This window comes from Rhynchophorus ferrugineus, unplaced genomic scaffold (genome assembly GCF_030347505.1).
Source record: "Rhynchophorus ferrugineus isolate W39M unplaced genomic scaffold, kcgeb_rfMv2 rfM3, whole genome shotgun sequence".
Taxonomy (NCBI): Eukaryota; Metazoa; Arthropoda; class Insecta; order Coleoptera; family Curculionidae; genus Rhynchophorus; species Rhynchophorus ferrugineus.
Genome location: NW_027472582.1, coordinates 48,731,363 through 48,750,094, shown reverse-complemented (window position 1 = coordinate 48,750,094; position 18,732 = coordinate 48,731,363). Strand labels below are relative to the sequence as shown.

The 18,732-nt window shown below is 31.6% G+C and overlaps 1 protein-coding gene across 2 annotated transcripts; it reads right to left on the bottom strand.

Annotated features, from left to right (window-relative positions):
• Positions 1 to 1,785: 1,785 nt before the first annotated feature.
• LOC143194480 (uncharacterized) lies at positions 1,786 to 14,071 on the bottom strand. Of its 2 annotated transcripts, none has more exons than XM_076401331.1 (6): positions 13,957 to 14,071; positions 10,766 to 10,882; positions 10,527 to 10,616; positions 2,212 to 2,289; positions 1,990 to 2,139; positions 1,786 to 1,922 (listed from the first exon to the last, which is right to left on the bottom strand). In XM_076401331.1, the coding sequence occupies exons 2-6, from the start codon at positions 10,877 to 10,879 to the stop codon at positions 1,857 to 1,859; spliced, it is 498 nt and encodes a 165-aa protein (XP_076257446.1). In that variant the 5' UTR covers positions 10,880 to 10,882; positions 13,957 to 14,071; the 3' UTR covers positions 1,786 to 1,856. The 2 variants fall into 2 exon arrangements, with proteins under 2 accessions (XP_076257446.1, XP_076257447.1); XM_076401332.1 differs by lacking the exon at positions 13,957 to 14,071 and adding an exon at positions 11,554 to 11,669.
• Positions 14,072 to 18,732: the final 4,661 nt, after the last annotated feature.

The window sequence follows — 18,732 nt, the reverse complement described above, 5'->3', positions numbered from 1 at the left end:
TGCATATATCAAAGCTATTTGAGAAACTGATATTTAAACGTGTTAAACATTTGGTAACAATACCAGTTTTCCAGTTTGGTTTTCGAAATCACTATTCAACAATCGATCAAGTGCACAGAGTAACTGCGGCTATTGAAAGAGCGTTTGAAGAAAATAAATACTGCCCTACAATATTCCTGGATGTCTCACAAGCTTTTGATCGGGTTTGGCATTTGGGATTAATCTGTCAGATGAGTAAATTGTTACGTAACTGATAACGTAATTGACGCGTAACTATTGTCAATTGCTGGAGTCGAGTATCGCACGAAATGGCGTTCTCGACATTTAAAAATATCTCGGCTGGAGTTCCACAACGTAGCGTCTTAGGACCTCTCCTGTATCTGCTCTACACTGCTGACATTCCAACAACAAAAGAAACACTTCTTGGAACCTTTGCTGACGACACAGTTATTATGGCAAAAGATATATCTCTGCCTAGGGCAATAGAAAAAGTGTAAGTGGCAGTCAACAAAATCTACAAATGGACGAAAGATTGGAAAATTCAACTTAATAGCTCCAAATCTGTCCACGTTAATTTTGCATTAAGGCGAAATAATAAAAACTTAATTATGTCACTCAATGGATGCCCGGTTCCTCAAGCAGAATCAGCAAAATACCTTGGAATCCATCTTGACGGTAGATTAAATTGGAAGCATCACGTTAGACAAAAAGCAAAACACATTAGAACCAAAATAAAACAACTATACTGGTTAGTTGGAAGATACTCTCAACTTGATCTAAAATTAAAGAGGTTGATCTATAATACAATTATAAAGCCAATTTGGACCTATGGGGTGCAAATATGGGGTTGCACTAAAAATTCAAATCAGTTAGTCATACAGCGCAGTCAAAACAAGGTTCTTCGATTGATTACCAATGCATATCGCGATGTAACCAATGAAGAATTGCACGATGACCTGGAAATCAAATGGATTTGCGAAGTTGTGCAAGATTTCGCCTTAAAACACGAAAGAAGATTACTAAATCATACTAACGTGGAAGCAATACAACTGCTGGAGAGCGCGCAGGATGTCAGGAGATTGAAACGAACAAAACCATACGAACTTGTGTGAACATTTAGTGTGTAATATTAGTGTAAAGTATAGCTATAAGTTAATAATTCATAAATAATTATAATTTTATAATTGAGGAATACATACTGATGTATTTTCTCGCACTCGTCTTGCTTGTTAATTAATCCAAGTACATAGGAAAAGTAGTAATAAATTAATTGTAAATTAAGATTGTACTAAGTGTATCTAATAAAGATGTTATAAAAAAAATATCTTCTTGCATTTTCTGCAACAGTTCTTGATTTAAATTATTCGGTTGTCGTTGTTAGTGTTGGAAAAATTTTAATAGTTCGCAGGCATATCTTATAGGGTTACGTCTTGTTACTTCTAGTTGCTGATTGAACAACTCCTTGCTAATTCTTTATGTATTTTATCTCGGTTTATGACCAATAATGCTTATATTCATTTTTGGTCGTTGTGAGGGTTCTTTTACCGTTAAAATTGAAATCACCATTTTGAAACCAATGCACCATCGGAATAACACTAGATTGCTGGTCTATGATTTATAAACAATTGATGGGTTGTGGCGGCCGATTTCTTAAATGAGCAAAATAAAATAATTTTATGTGTAGATAACTAGTTAAAACAAGATAATTTTTTCTGCGAATTTGTTTCTGAGCAAGGTATGCATATTTTAGCTTGAAGATTTTTTTCATGAAATAAAATAATAAGATAGGTTTATATATATAATTATTGCATAACAAAAACTAACAGCTAAAAATTAAATACTTAAATTAATCACAGTTACAAGAATTTGGAGACTTCTCTAGATATGTTCTTATTATACTCCGCTCGATTTATTTTTGATTGCTAAAAAATAAATTACGTTATAAACGTAGCATCGCAAATATTACCATAAAATATTATGAAAGATAACCTTCAACGCCTGTTGTAATTCGATATTGAATAGTCTCATGATCCCTTTTATGTTTCTTCTGATGATTCTGTTGAATTCGGTACGTGTAATTTTGTAAGGTGCCGCTGTCGTTGACACGTTTGGGTCGCTAGATGTAGTTGTTTCCACTTTCTATACAGGTAAATGAATAAGGAGTTTTTGTAGATATCGGATTATATAAAAATAAATAATTAGATTACTTACTGGTTGATTTTCTGGAAGAAAGTTGTCGTTAATCATATTGTTGACTTTACCAAATGTATCCTTTGTGTCTTGATATTGCTATAAAGAATATATAGTTAATTATATTATTTAGAAAGAAATTTTCATATTATCTAAAAGAATATCAGGAAAAAAATGGTTCACAGCGATCATATACTACACCATGTAGAACATTTTTATTTTGTTGACACTTTAACAACTTAACTGCTTTCCTTTGTTGTGATACTTCTCTACTTAAAATAACAGTTTTTTTAATTAATACATTCCAATCGCACTTTGACAATAGTGGCCAGTAGTTTTAATTAATATTCAATATCTTTAGTCACAAAATTCATTTTGGAACGCACTCGTAAATAATTGTTAAACAATAACTGTACTACTCCTTTGTGATAGTGAAACTATTGCTATCAGTGAAACTATGTTATCCGTGTTTGGTTTTGAAAAGAAGGAATGTAGCAAGCGTTGTAGACTTATGCAAAAATTATCAGGATACACGCAAGAGCCTAATATGCCAGTTATAGTGCTGAAGTTTAAATAACTAATTATTTAAATTTAAAATTTAATTTATTTTTCCTTAATTTCTAAGTAACCTAGTTCCTTAAGTCCTAGTATGTCGAATTATAAAACATCATTTGTGGAAAGTTTTACATTTCATATAAAATTCACTGAAATATATTGCAAAGAAAAGTCTTGGAATATCGTTGAAACTTTAGAGTTAACATTATTATACCACAAGAATAATTGTTTTCATGTTTTTATGTCTTTTATTGATTGAAAATTGGTGCCTCGAAAAGGTAACTTGAGTATAGGATACAGAAGGAACACAATTAAGTGAATACGATGGTTGTTCAATAGTGTTTCTTGACTTCTTGATCAGAAATCCGTTTATAATGTTAGCCTTGTGGCATCAGACATAAATTCATCAAACTTCCATTAGAGAAGTAGATGACTCACAGTAAGCGGTATTAAATTATTTATGTAAGGGAAGCAAATTATTAAATCTCGGTACTTTTTGACATAACGCAATTCTCTTACATATTCGATTGCAGTTTCTGTAAATATTTTGCGATTCTTACATTTTTATTGAACATTGCAGGAATAATAAGCAAGATCAAGATAGCCATTTTAGTCCCTCTACAGCTATTGGGTTTGTTTTTCACAATGGGGATGTTCCAACCCTCGTCGGAAAATAGTATATGAGATATCAGCAAATGTATCACGAAGTTCATACAGATGATTTAACAGGTCAATTGAAAAGTCCCCGGCCTACCATAGTAAAACAAATTTTTTTGGCAAAATTAGTTTTTTTATTCAACAAAATTCCAACTCCAACTTTTCGATACAATTTTTGCCGTATCAACCACGACAAATCATACATTTGCCCTTTGCTTCAAAATAGACCTCAGTTTCGGCGATCACCTCTTCATTCGACAAAAATTTCTTCCCAGCGATTATTCTTTGGAGATCTGAGAACTGGAAATAGTCGCTGGGGGCCAGATCTGGAGAATACGGTGGATGAGGAAGCAATTCCAAGCCAAATTCATGGATTTTTGCCATCGTTTTCACTGACTTGTGACACGGTGCATTGTCTTGGCGAAGCAGCACTTTCTTTTTCTTCAAATGCCGCCGTTTTTCAGCGATTTCGTCCTTCAAACGGTCCAATAACGCTATGTAATAGTCCCTGTTGACGGTCCTTCCGTTTTCAAGGTAGTCAATGAAAATTATTCCATGCGCATCCCAAATTCCAGACGCCGTAACCTTGCCAGTCGACTGTTCGTGAATGATATGATGTACACTTTCAGTTGATATCTTTAGAGTGTCTGCTATTTCATTCAATTTCAATTTACGGTAATTCAAAATCATTTTGTGGATTTTTTAAATGTTTTCGTCGGTAACAACCTCTTTTGGGCGTCAACTGTGTTCACGGTCTTCAGTGCTCATTTCACCACGTCTAAATTTAGCACACCAATCCTTGATGGTTGATTTTCCTTGGGCAGTGTCTGGAAACTGGGAATCAAGCCAAGTTTTTGCTTCAACCGTATTTTTTCCTTTCAAAAAGCAATATTTTATCAACACGCGAAAGTGTTTTTTATCCATTTTTTTCGCAATAACAAAAGTTACTTCACTCAAAATACTATAATTCACAAAGTAATGACTCGACAGCTGTCAAATTTATACATGCTTATATCTTTTGAGGATTAGGGCTAACTAAAAACATATGGATTTAGTTCTTGTAGCGCCATCTATGTATCAGGCCGGGAACTTTTCAAATGACCTGTTAAAATAAATTATAGAGGTATATTAATACATTTTAATATATTGCAAAATACTATTGTTATAAAAAAGTTGCAAGAATTCGTCAATCGGTTTCGTTGACATATTGAATTATATTGGGTATCAACATGTTGAAGCAATGAAGATTTTCACTTGATCCAACAAGAAGAATGAGATTGTCAAAGACAAGTGTTTAGATTTGTTTAGAGAGCTTAGTTATCTTTTTAGTATCTGGTACAATAAGTTACTAATACTTATGTTATCCTTGATTATCTCCAATTAATACCCTTTTTATTAATCTAATGGTAATTATTAAGTTTATTAAGGGAATTCAAACCAAACGAAAGGTATATTGAGTATAATTTGCTGGACATAAAATTTCGAGTGAAATAAGAGGAATAGTAGTCTACGAAAAAATATTCTAGAGCAAGTGTACCACAAAGAGATGTATTGGGGCCAATTATTTACTCATTCTACACATGTTATATCCTACAAATATTGTGATGTGCTACATTTGCTTATGATACTGCAATTCTTGCGGTCAGAGCCAAAAGTGAGGAAGATACACGAAAATTACAACAGACAAGTGACAATATAAAGAATTGGACACAAATAATTGACATATATTATTGACAATGATGAATGATACAAAACTTTGCTGGAAAGAATATGTAAAATGAGAAAAAGAAAGAACTGGAATAAAAATATAAGAAAACGTTTCGATTAATTTGAAGAAAATCACAATTATCAGTACATATTCATATCAGTATTGAAACCTATTTTGACATAGGGAATTCAATTATGAGAATAGTTATTACGATTAGTGAGAATGTAATAAATAAATTTAAAATAGTATAGATATTTTACATATAATAGGACACGAATAGTAGTCTATGAACTCGTAATATAACATACGTGGCAACAAGTTATCAACAATAATGTCAGCTAGAAAGCCACATTAATGAAAAGATAATGGCAAGACTTATTTCAAGGGCAGTTACATATTTTATGTCATAACATTCACTTTACATTTTATTTATTACTTCAATTATTATTGACGAGGTTTCCGTTTAAACTTGAGAAAAAGTACTATGCCTTATATATTTATTAATACACACTAACTGTTTATTATAAAAAATATGACCAAGCAATCATGGTAATGCATATTTATGTACGTTATGCTAATACCTAATATAGTTTGGTTTTGCAAACTATAAAAATTTAATATTAATATAATTAAATAGGATAGCATATGCGATATTATCACCGAATGAAGCCAACAAAATAATGGTGTTTTTTGGTCAGATATTTCTTTGTTTCAGTTAAAGAAGAGTGCTAATTTCATCAAATTTTGGGCCTAACACAATGATGGTGCTAGTTTTATTGCATTCACCACTTCTTGAGTTAATACTAACCTTCAAAAAAAGCTGTTAAAATTTCATGATATGTTACTCATAAGTTTGTGAGTTATTCTGCGAAGAGTGACACTACTTTTGTTATTCTCAAAACAATAGATCAAACACAATTTCGTGTTTTAATTTTACACTGCTTCTTGATGGGAAAAAATACCGTTCGAGCGAAGCAATGGCTTGAAAAGTATTATAAGGACTCCGCTCCATCAGAAATACCAATAAAACGTTGGTTTACTGACTTCAAACCTGGTAGTGGAGACACCGATGATGCTGAACGCAGTGGACGTCCAAATGATGTGGTAACACTAGAAAACATCCACAAAATCGTTTTGAATGATCGAAAAGTGAAGTTGCGTGAGTTAGCTAACATCGTAAAGATATCAAAGAACGTGCTGGTTTTATATTGCATGAGCATTTGACTATGAGAAAGCTGTGTTCAAAGTGGGCGCCGCGTTTTTTCACTGTTGACTAAAAAAAAACGTGTTGATGATTCTGAGGAGTGTTAGGCCATGTTTAAACGCCACAAACCGAAATTTTTGCGTCGATATGTGACAATAGATAAAACATGGATCCATCATTTCATCAAAAAAATTTTCAAGAAATCAAAACGATCGTCATCTGAGTGGACAGTAACTGGTGAACCTCGTCCAAAGCGCCTTCAAGCACATCTATCGGCTTGAAAGGTTATGGCCTCGGTATTTTGGGATATACATGGTGTAATATTTATCGATTATATAATAAGATACCGAGCCGCCATTCCTTTTTTAACAGAAGTAAAATAAAATAATATAGTTTTCAAGTATAATAAAATAAAAATGTTTGTTGTAAACCCTATACATTTCATAACTGGTACAGTCGGTAAGATTCTGGACATAATCTAAGACTATTTTTAAAAATTTATTCAGTTAACCGAAAATCACTTAGTTATGAAGAAAATAACAAGGTTGGTGTTTTGCAATTACTCGAAGTATTTCTTGGTATAATTAAGCGAAGTTTGGGAAAAAACAAGGTCAGAAAAAGTAGATTAAAGGTGCTCAAAGACCCTTAGCCATAAATCATTATAATAAAAATGTCCATGATTTGAATAACTCTCAGGGTAAATCTGCCGCAAGTATCACAGTTCAGGGTGTTGTGTGAACCAAAGGTGAACTGAAGTTGTTATGAACTAACATAGTCTACTGTCTACTGAAATGTAGGTAAAATTTTATAATTCAGAAGATCATCAAGGTAAACTGGCCAGTGACGGTACAGACGATACTCATCAATAATTTTACTACTGTAAACTGTCTAGACCTGATGGAATTATTTCTCTTTGGTCATTACTTTGAGAGAGACATGTCATATCAGTTGCGTCGATATGGCCCTGGATGTTAAAAACGGCATCTTTGTATGCACTGGAATGGCAGTATTCCCTATGCCGTCGGGTCAACAAATCGCCATCAACATGATAAGTGAAATAAAAGTTTTTATACGCGTCTCATAACTTAAATGTAGTAATCTATAATATAATTTGAAATAGTGAAATTGAGTTGAAGCCGAGATATATTGAACAGCAACTTTTCACTTCTGACCAATTACTCTCTTTACAATGGATAGTACTATGCTGTGAGAATCCTAAACATAGGTTATTATGTTTGCCAGCATTAAAATGACAATACTATATACTATACTATACTACTATATAATATTCATGGTTCAAATATCATAACTTGTATTTGATGGAATCACCTTCTGATTGTGTACTATAATCTACTTTAACCAAATGCAGTTATTATGGTACTTGCGCATGCTTTCAAAAACTATTGAAGGTAAAATTACGTGTATTGAAAGAAAAATATGAGTAAAGGCAAGGTAAACTAATTTTTCGACATGAAAATAATCGATTACATATTAAATGCACCCTCATAAAGGCAAAAATATATACAAACTAAAAATGAGGGGAACTAAAATAGAATTTTTATCGAGCCCACCATTTTCACCAGATATTAATATGTTAGGTCATTACGTGAGTGTTAAAACTAAGTCCAGTCTCGTGAATCAGTTTAATTAGTTAGAATCAGTTTGTATGAATCTAAATCTGCCTACGCCAATTTTAGAAATAAGATAATTCGACATATCTCTATCAGAATAATAACATAAATAACATAAATTATTTAGGAATGAGATTGGAAAACTTATATTAAGAAGGATAATTTAGAAACCATTGGCAATTATTTGGAATAAATTCTACTCTTTAAGTCCATATTCTATGAATTCGGAGATTAGGACTTATGGTATCCAGATATGGAGTTGTTCCAAGAGGAGCAAACTGGAAAACATTACAACACGTGCATGTCAAATATAATTATTTCTTTAGATATTGGATACTGGTATTGGATATGGCACAATTAAACAGAAAAAAAAAGTTCAGAAATCGGAAATTAAAAAATTGATCCAGAGTTATGCAAATCTTTACGACGTTAATGTCTGGCTTCTCGACGGTGTGGATCAACCAAGATGATTCAAGAGAACTAAGCCTTTTGAGCTGGGGTAGTGTGGTGTTAAATGAAAACATAGTGCTAGTGTATAAAGTAAGGATGCATTGTTCCACAACATCTCCGGATTTGGCGCGTGCGCACTTTCATAGAATAAACCATAGAAAAGAGTAAACTATATGAAACTATATTGTCTTCCTTTTCTAATCGCGGTTCATTCTTTTCAAGTCGATCGGTCGATCAGATCAAAACAACAAAAAAATCTAGAATATTTAAATTTTGCGTTACATTAATAATTCTATACATACATTGGTTTTGTGCAGAATGTAAGATAAAATTTTTATAAGTTATAAAGTCGATACAGCATCAATTTTATTTATAGTGGGAATTTTAGCTGCCAAATTTATAACACATCATTTTCAACGACCTGGAATAGGTATCAACATATCCCAAAATTTAATGATAACAAGAACAGAGAAGAAAATTATTCTCGTGTTGGAAGTTGTCAAGTCATTAATGAGGTTTGTCCTTCAAGAATAGTAGCAAAAACTGTAGTAACTGGTAATAATTAGACATTTATTTTAAACATAATATATTTTAGTAATGATTTAAATTTTGTTTTATAGCTAAGATGTAGCTAGAATTTCTTGAGACTAAAAGTCGAATAATGTGAGATTCAGAGAATCAGAGAAGAAGAGATTAGACAGCATTTTGCTAAGATATAACAACAGCGTACAGTGATACTTTGAAATTTGCTAACAAAAGTAGACCTGGATCAAATAAACAAAATATGAAACTATCAACGACACCCTGATGATCTAATGACAAGGAAAATACAATACATTATTATATAAGATTATAGGTAAATAAATTATTATTTTGTAAATATAATGATGTATTGACTGAGATGTCTTCTTTAAAGTACGATCATCCATTCGTTTTTGATTAGTAAATATACAATATCTTAATCGAAAGCTCGAGGTAGTCAATTCATTAACGGGGTTTGTGGATCAACAATACTAGCGATAATATTTCGAGATTTTTATGAAAATTTTACTGCTTTCATATATAGTGGTGGCTTTTCGTTTGGTTCTAACTATATTGGGTGTGTTTGATCTAAACGATTTTGGTCTTTTTTACGGTAATGTTTACTTATATGGTTCTTGGAGTTCTTGATAATTGTTCAAATATGTAAATATATTTAAATATGGTGTTTTTACAAAAATAGAAAGGCGTGTGGAAATTATTTTTATTTCATTTTATTCAATAATTTTTTAAATAAAATGTGTTATTTCAAAAAAATTTCAATGTTTATTTCTCTGCTTATATATAGTTTTATCATATTTGTGTATTTTTATTTATAAAAAATAATGATAATGTGTAATATAATGTTTTTATAAAAATAGAATAGCTGGACATATATTAATTTTACTTTTATTATTTCGTTTTATTCAACACTTTTTTAAATAAAATGTGTTATTTCCAAAATTTTACCATTTTTATTTACTTCCTGAAACTATTTACCTGCTTAATATATTTAACATTAAATCTAATAATCAGGATAAAAAAATAAGTAAATAAAGCTGTATATACGCACGCGCTAAACTCCGATTATTCTGTGTTTTAAAATTAAATGGAGCCAATATGCGCCAAATTCGGAGATATTGCGGAGTAACGTATCCTTATAAAGTATAAACAACAATATAATAAACAAGTTGATCGAACCTAACAGAATTTAATGTGAAAATCACTAATATTTTGTCTATAATTTAGGGCTGCATAATATGTATCATTGGATAAATAATTATTCAGGTAGTATTTTTCTGTTTTAACATCATTGATATTATTTAATAAAGAAAATTGATGAATAGAAATAACAATGATTTGTTCTTTCAACGCAAAACATGTCACACAACAAAACATCATAAATATGGGAAAATAGTCGCTGGATATGATCAATTACAAGTTTAATTCATCGAAAAACACTTCTATTCTATTCTATATTAATTCATACTGGTAGTAGAAAATTAATCTATAGTTAATAGTAAATCTTATAAATAAATTAGTAAAATCTTATGATAATATATGGCTCATGGATAATAGTTAAACATAAATTCACTGATATTTATTTCATTACCTCAGAAGCAACTGCAAATAATGTTCGAAAGAAACCTGGTTTTGAGGATGCTCTTTTGGTTCTTGGTGCCTCACTAATTAATGGCTTGCCCTGTCAAGAAAAAATCAACTTAATATACATACATCACCATCTATAATCTACAATTAAGGAAAGATTTTTTTTGATCACAAAACATTTGTGCTCCATAGTAGACGGGCATTTATTTTATGTAATATAACGATGAAAAAATAAGTACATACCGACATTTCAATTAACTTTTGTCCATCAAGGTTATTTCCATCTTCAGCGGTATTGACCATGTACAAACCTATTGCCAGAAGAATGATGGTGGTTTGTTTGAGTGTCCGATGCATTACCTAAAATATTTATCGGATATCTAAAGTTAATTGATCCCTGTCATAATATTTTTATTAATTATTATTGCCATTTTATAATGTTCATACACATGTCAAGGTCACATGTTTAAGTCCCCTATAAGTGTTGATATTTTTGTCGAATAGTAATAAATGGTCAATAACGAGCCATCCCGGTATAACGTAATATTTTAACGACTGAAAATATTATGCAATTAGCGGCAGAATCATTTCGCTTTCACCTATTACATAGCAAATGACCTCTGCAAGGTAGGTCATTGATTCCTGCTAAATTTATTTTGTCGTGTCTATAGCAGACGATGTTTTTATCATATATTCATGTAATTACTTATTAAGGTTGTTCAAAAAACATATCTTTATACATTTGAAAGTTTATTTTGTTTATTTTATTATTGAAAAATATATTTTGTTTATCATATATATATATATATATATATATATATATATATATATATATATATATATATATATATATATGATATATTTGTGGAAAATGTGGAAATAACTGTCAAAATATAACGTCAAAAATTGAAAAATATGTAAACTTCAATAAAATTTGATAGATTTTTTAATTATATTTGTTATAGGTTATGGTTTATCGGTGATTATAGTTGTAATAGTAACAAATTTAACAAGTTTACACTTATACTCACTTCTGCACTGTCAATCTTACTTCCACATTACTATTTCATTTAATTTAACTTTTAACACAATGTTTCTTTGTCGTATTAATGCACATTTCACTTACAGACATTATACTTATAATATACGCAATGACTGTTTTGTAGTATTCTTAAATTACTATTACGGATTTGAAAGTAAGAGTTAAACTACTAGCGACTAGGCGTAGCTAGACAACAAAAGAAAAAATCCTTTTCTCTTTTCCATTTATTAATTTTCAACCGCTATTCGAACTGATACAATTCCAAGACACGTCTGTTCTAGTCCTATAGTTCGAATGTAATGGGTTTTGCCGAAAACGATTGCTGGTTGTGTAACCGTACACTGTCGCTTTTACTAATCTATTTAAGGACTTTCATATACGGAATTCAGAAGACACTATAGAGATGCGTTTAGCATTTGTATTCAGGCATTTCCCTGGTATTTAGGTGCAAAATAGCATATCAAATATATTTAAAAAATAGAAAGTGTTGTAGAATCATATTTATTAATGATTTTGTTAAGTATGTATGTATTCTGGTTTGTTGGTAGTGTGGCATTTACTAGACAAAGCTGACATAAATTCAACATAATAAAGAGTTATTTTTCAGATGTTCAAAATTTTCTCGATTTGCTTACGGGCTAAATATTAAAAAAAATTATATTGAAAAACTTAATAACATTATTAATATAAAGAAAAAAATTTATTGTAATAAAAATTTGTCCATAGGTTTTAATTTTGTTTTGTTATTTTACTAAGGTATATTAACATATTTTTAAAAAATATCAAAAAATATCCAAGTATGACACAACAAAACCTCATAGAACATTGTTTTTGTATTAATAGATTTAATATTTAAATAGTATCTTTGATATAGTTGGTAAAAAACTCTGTTTAGAGATTAGGAATAGAAATTTTAAACTGAAAAGATAATTGGGGTTGATACTTATTGTAGTGATACATTTTAGCGGACACTGAAAAATGACAAAAGAAGTGATTTTATGGTGTCAGTGTTCAGATCTAAGTTGTAAAAACCGCTTCCGATTATATCGTTGATATTTATCATAGTATTATCCCTATGAACTTGATGATGAACTTTGATATATATGATAATACAGTGATTTTAAGCAACTATTGTTAAATGGTTAAATTACTCAGACTTAAATTAAATTATAGACAATGTAGCTCAAATCAAATTGTTTATTGAAAATTAATTCATCATTTTTCACTTAATTATGTAGTAATTTAAAATGAATTGTTTATATGCGTTGATAACTATTGCAAATTTATATTAGTGCAGTTTATAACGTTTCTTGATATATAAAATGTATTTAAAATAAGATTAATAAACATTGTGAACCGTTGATAGTTACTTCTCTTCACATTGTTTGGTTCATGTCTCACATGGTTATTATTGTTACTATTATTACTATTAGTATTTAGTTTAATTTAAAGTTTATTATAGATAACGCTTTTCTGGCCCCACCAAATACACATTATGAATTTGGAATCGTGGATATATAGCTGTATAAGTCATGATGGTTGGCTAACCTTAACCAATGACTATTTACGCTTATTCTTGCAGTAATAGATCATTTTTTGTACCACCGATGATAAGTAGAGGTAAAAATAATTTCCTTTTTTGTTATTGAAATAACACACCATAAGGGATTCACTTCAATTCAGAAGGAGCCAGTTTCGTCTCTTGTTTATTATTCTAAATGTTGTAGGCCTTTCCTTATAGTTGATAACAACTGTGTTAAGATAATTCCAGAACAGGAATAAAGACTCCTCAAATTTAAAAACATAATCCATTTCTTTAGCACTGAACTTTGTTGGAACTATCCGGGTCCTTGTTTTGTTAATTAAAATCACCACTTTTAACACACGCAAATCACCCTCAACTAAAAAACTCCACTAAAATACACTGTTTACTTGTGTTATAGCTATCGAACATTTTTTTCATATTAAAATAGTATAAAAAATCTAAAGTAAAAGTTGTACAACGTTGTTGTTATTTACTCTTTAAAAGAATGCATCATAGTTTGTAAAAAGTTACGAATTAAATTTTCAAAATGACTACTCATATTGCACTACATGAAAGTGGACTTTAATAATATCTTATATGAAGGTTAGTTGTATTTTATTTTGCAGTTACAACGTATATAAAATTTCTTTAAAGGTAGTTTTAATACATTTTGTTAATTAATGTAACAATAATAATATTGAAAGGGAAATCCTTGGAAAATAAATAATATATATATATATATATATATATATATATATATATATATATATATATATATATATATATATCCATATTTGAACATGGAAGCAAAATATGAAATAATAAAACATTAAAATAAAACCACCACTTGCCTATATGTGTACTCACGTTTTTTCTTTTACGATTACTAGAAGAGACACCGTCTGGACGCTACACGATACACAAACTATACCAACAAGCCGTGTAGTAAGACGCGGACATTTCAACTGAGTCAAGGTTGATACAACATTAACTAACTTGGCTTTCTTGCATAATTCGTAAAATACCTGTGACTCTAAGACGGGCAAATGACTGAATGGTTCAGTTCCATTAAAATGATGTTGCATGATCATCTCGTTAGATGTCCATTGAGCAATAACCAGAAGTTTGTGAAGACAGTTGTTACATCATTCTGGAATTCAATTAAAAATGCATATTTTTTTTTTGAGTATGAACTAATTTAGAGATTTCTTTAAATGTTAGACGCTTGCATGTATTTTGATAATTTTTTTTACTTTATGAAAATTTGGTACTAAGTATATGTTAATCAAATTATGGTAGTTACAAGGCATGATGTCTGATGAGTATGCTGGCTGTGGCAGAACTTCCCATTCATAGTTCCGACACATCTCAAATGCATGAAATTAAGTCAGGTGTGCTGTAAAGCAGCATACTGGGTCTGGTTTTCTGTCTAATATTATATAATTTAATATTATAATAATATACTATATATAACACATGCGAACTTTTGATTGAGCCTATTAAAGCTGATACAGATAAGCCGTTTCATAAGTTATATAGACCTAAATAAAACAATTGGACTGCAGGGTCCGGAGCATATTTGTCAGATGCCAGTAAAATGGCCATCTATACAGCTATACTAAAGCCTATATGCTGAATGACGTACAGCTATATTGCACAACCAGCCACAGTAACAACGAAAAAGCAAAAAGATTTCAAAGTAAAACGATGATGATTTCTCTGTACGTAAACAATAAATATATGTATCTAGGTTTGAATCTGCGAACAGTGAAGGAAGAAATCATCAAATCGTCAAAGGAGTCATACAGCAAGAACCATCAAGCCAGATTAGATCAACACATTAATCAGTTAGCTGCTGAACTCCAGGAAGTGGACAGTCTAAGATACTCTAGCTTCAAGAGAAATAGTATACCAGACATAGAATCAAAATTTGCAAACAGAAGATTAGGATGGCATCAATAGGTTTACAACTCAGCTGAAGATATATCTACCGATAAAAATCTGACAACATATTAGATTAGATTTAGATTTTTTTGCCCGGCAAGCAATAAGAAAAAAAAAGATTTTGAATGATTTTGGTTCGAAATAGCATTTTCTGTCAATACGTATGACTATGACTGGGCTTTTCATCCAATATATTTTGTAAATCTTCTTTGGTCACCCGGACCGTTCATTGCCACTAATATCAAAATCACCTCTTCTAAATCGTTGAAAAACCTACAATATGACCGGGCAGCTTAACCATAAGTTCCTAAAAGTATTTGATCGCCTTCGGTAGCAGATTTCTTTAAATCAAACAGCAAAAGTAATCAATGTCGAAAATGTAAATTTGAGCGTTCCGTGAAAAACTCAATAATACTAAATAGAAAATGGAATTGTATGGAGAGAAATGTCTAATCTATCGAATTTAATAGCTGTCATCAATACTTCACATATTTACTAATAGATATTACTATAAAAAATTCATGCAAGCACCTAATACAAAGTTTACTATGAAAAATGTATTATGTATTTTATAGTACTAGGTGTGTCGGTAATTCATATCCGCTTTTTCGCTAAAGAAAACACGTTATTTAACGTCGATAGTTGAAATGTATTTATTCAAAGTATTAGCCATATGATTTTATATATTTTGTCCGTTTTTTTAGGCTATTGATTTCCTGTCGGCTCTATGATTTATGGATATTATTGCAAAAGAAGAGTTTCTTCTTTGAGATAAACCATTCATTGAGCAATTTTTAACTTCTTCGAGCTCCGCAGACGCGTGCTATGCGAGAAGGTGATAGTCAGATGGAGAGTACAGCGAATACGCTAAAACTTTTTATTCAAATGATTTGAACACTTCCTTGACAAGTTTTGCTCTCTGAGACAGTGTGTTGTCGTGCTGCAAAATTGCTTTATCGTGTCTTTGATAGTGTTTTGAGTTCAGATTGATCATTTGTTGTCGGTAACGATCAGTATTAACTGTTATTCCATGTTTCAATAGTTCATAATTTACGATACCAACCTTCTCCTGTCAGACACAGCGCATGATTTTGTGACCAAAGCGTTTTGGCCTTGAGGTTGATGGGCTGGCTTGGCGAGGTGATAACCATGATAGAGAATCACTCGTTACTATTATATGCAGAAATGACTTCCTCTCTTCCTTCTTTCACTGACTATTTTCTAATAGTCTGTCATACAATTTATCTGGTAGCCACTTTCCTATCTTTTGGATCTTTCTCATCGTTTGTAATTATTCGCAAATTGCGACTCGGCTCACGTTTAATTTCCTACCAATTTGTTTTGTGTGGTTTCCACCCAATAATTCCTACAATGTCGCATTCTTCAAACGTTTTTGGCCTACCAGAGTGTTTTTACATTGAATGTTAAAATCACAACATTTGCTCAGGTAAGTCCCTGCCAGTAAACGTTGAACTAACAATTTTAAATCTATAACGTTGTTATTTTTGTGCAACATAACTTGTGTAGCTCTGAGGTTAATATTAGTAGAATAAAGTTACAAAATATGTCACACATAGTGAGAGATTGAGATTGCATACTTATGGCTTGTGAAATTTATTACAAAAACCGAAAAAGAAAGTAATTAAAAACATCTTATAAATACTAAGTAGCATCAGATTTTTAAATTTGGGGTAATCCTGTGACCGCCATGCTGTTTTGGTGACGTATGTTTAACTTATAGCTTATTCACTTATGCCATATTGACATCGTAAGTTTACGTTTCTTGATAGTGCTAATAGCGTAAAAGTCAGATTCGTTCAGCATATTTCCACGGCAGACATGATGACCTTTCAAAGTCGATCCTCCAATGTTTGGTGCCTAATTCGAGGTCTTCAGTTAACACCTGTGCGTAAAAATGCTTCGCTGAGGACATCTCTGCTCTTAGTGAATCTGAGACGGTCAATTGACCGCTGTATATAAAAACTTGGGCATGCTTATCTAAAATCTAATTAGCTCAGGAGCACAAAGTCAATGACAATGGGGAACATTGTTCGTTCATTGACTGAAAAATTACTGGCTACTCCTATTTTTTCTATTGATATTTACTCGCATTGACATAATTGTCACCTATTAAATGATGCTGAGCCCACAGGGCGTTCACCAGGTATTTACAAAAGTTGCGATGTTAAGCGATTTATATTGAGAAGAAATGAATTTTTAATTTAACAACCAAAATTGTGTGACTAGATTTGCCAATAAGCTTTGTAATAAGCTATTTAGATGGCTTATTCAAAGCTTTTATTGGATGGAGTCTCAAATCTATTGGATGGAGCCTCAAATTTAGGAGGCTCCATCCAATACAGTAATTGAACAATTTTCACTGTTTCGATCTACGAAAACCTGATTTTTTCATTCCATTCATCAACTTGATTTGGGTTTGAATTCTAAGTCGGAAATAGAGCATTTTTTTGTTAAAAACGTTGGTCTTTTTATATAGCTTTTGACGAATGTCATTACGTCTTGACTAAACGATATATAAATGGTTTAAAATGTACAAATAGCTGGTAACAAACATGACGAAGTAAAATAAACACTGATATTCCGAACGACCAGTTGAGAGGTATAGAGGTAAGTCATACAATTGGTTCAGGCTAGATTTTGTGTCATTTTGTCGTTTGAGAAATCCAAGGAGTCTGTCAGTATTATCCTCCGATTCCGTTTTGCGATAGTATTAGCATTAGTCAATTCAGCGTTATGAGGTCGGAGCGAAGGAGAATTCATCTTGTCTATATAATTATAGTTACTTCTAGAATCCAACGGCACTGCATCGAATACACAATAAAGACCTTGATGGTAGGGAAAAGATGATAATAATGAGCTCATTCCCATGCATGCCATCATAGGAGGGGATCCACACGAACCTTATATGGGAGCCATCCAGAGAACGACAGCGATTTGGACACTAGATGATGGTTATACGTTTGTACTAGGAAATATTCAAAGATATGGCGCTAATCGGTAAGAACGAACCATTCCTTGAAAGGTCTCGTTGACATGTAGGAATATGCCCTATTCCGAGAGTTTGAGGAGAATGAAATTACCAAGCTAGTCATCTACTACCGAGTTACTTGTAAGATTCTATAAGATTTGGAGCCATCGGTATAGATGTGCCTAATCTCATGGTTGAAGAACAATTCCCAAAGGACTTGGGCCGAGGGACAATATTTTCTTCGAGAATTGGCAAAAAATAATTTAATGGATGGATGATTATTATAAAATGGATGATTCATCAATATAAAGGGTGAAGGGACAAGGAGAAAAGGCAGGAATTAGGGTTCGGCATCAGAAGGAAGATTCATAATGATGTGGAAGGTTCGAGAGATGTAGTTAGGGGAGAGATGGTCCTGGGTAGGTGGATGAATCCTGAAGGAAAGGATGGGGTAAGCGATGGAATAAACATCTTTACTGAAACTAAGCCCCTAAGTGGAGTAAGCTTCTCAATCGAGATCGAGCTTCCCTCGATATTCTGAGGGTTGTATTTTAAATGGCTACAGGGACTTGCTATGGGTAGAAGCCATAGTAATAAACCGAAAGGAACCATAGTCCAGCTTAGGAGGGATCAATTTGCATCGTGGTATAAATTTTAACTATAGTTTCTGATAGCCCCCTGTGGAATGGATTTTTGAGGTCGTTTTGCGC

What these genes read in the sequence shown, in the direction of transcription:
- LOC143194480 (XM_076401331.1), bottom strand. Translation starts at nt 10,879, where the DNA reads ATGCATCGGACACTCAAACAAACCACCATCATTCTTCTGGCAATAGGT. An exon ending in AAAAGTTAATTGAAATGTCG is followed by an intron (nt 10,617 to 10,765) that starts GTATGTACTTAT and finishes TTTTCTTGACAG; the next exon opens with GGCAAGCCATTAATTAGTGA. An exon ending in TTCTTCCAGAAAATCAACCA is followed by an intron (nt 2,140 to 2,211) that starts GTAAGTAATCTA and finishes TTACCTGTATAG; the next exon opens with AAAGTGGAAACAACTACATC.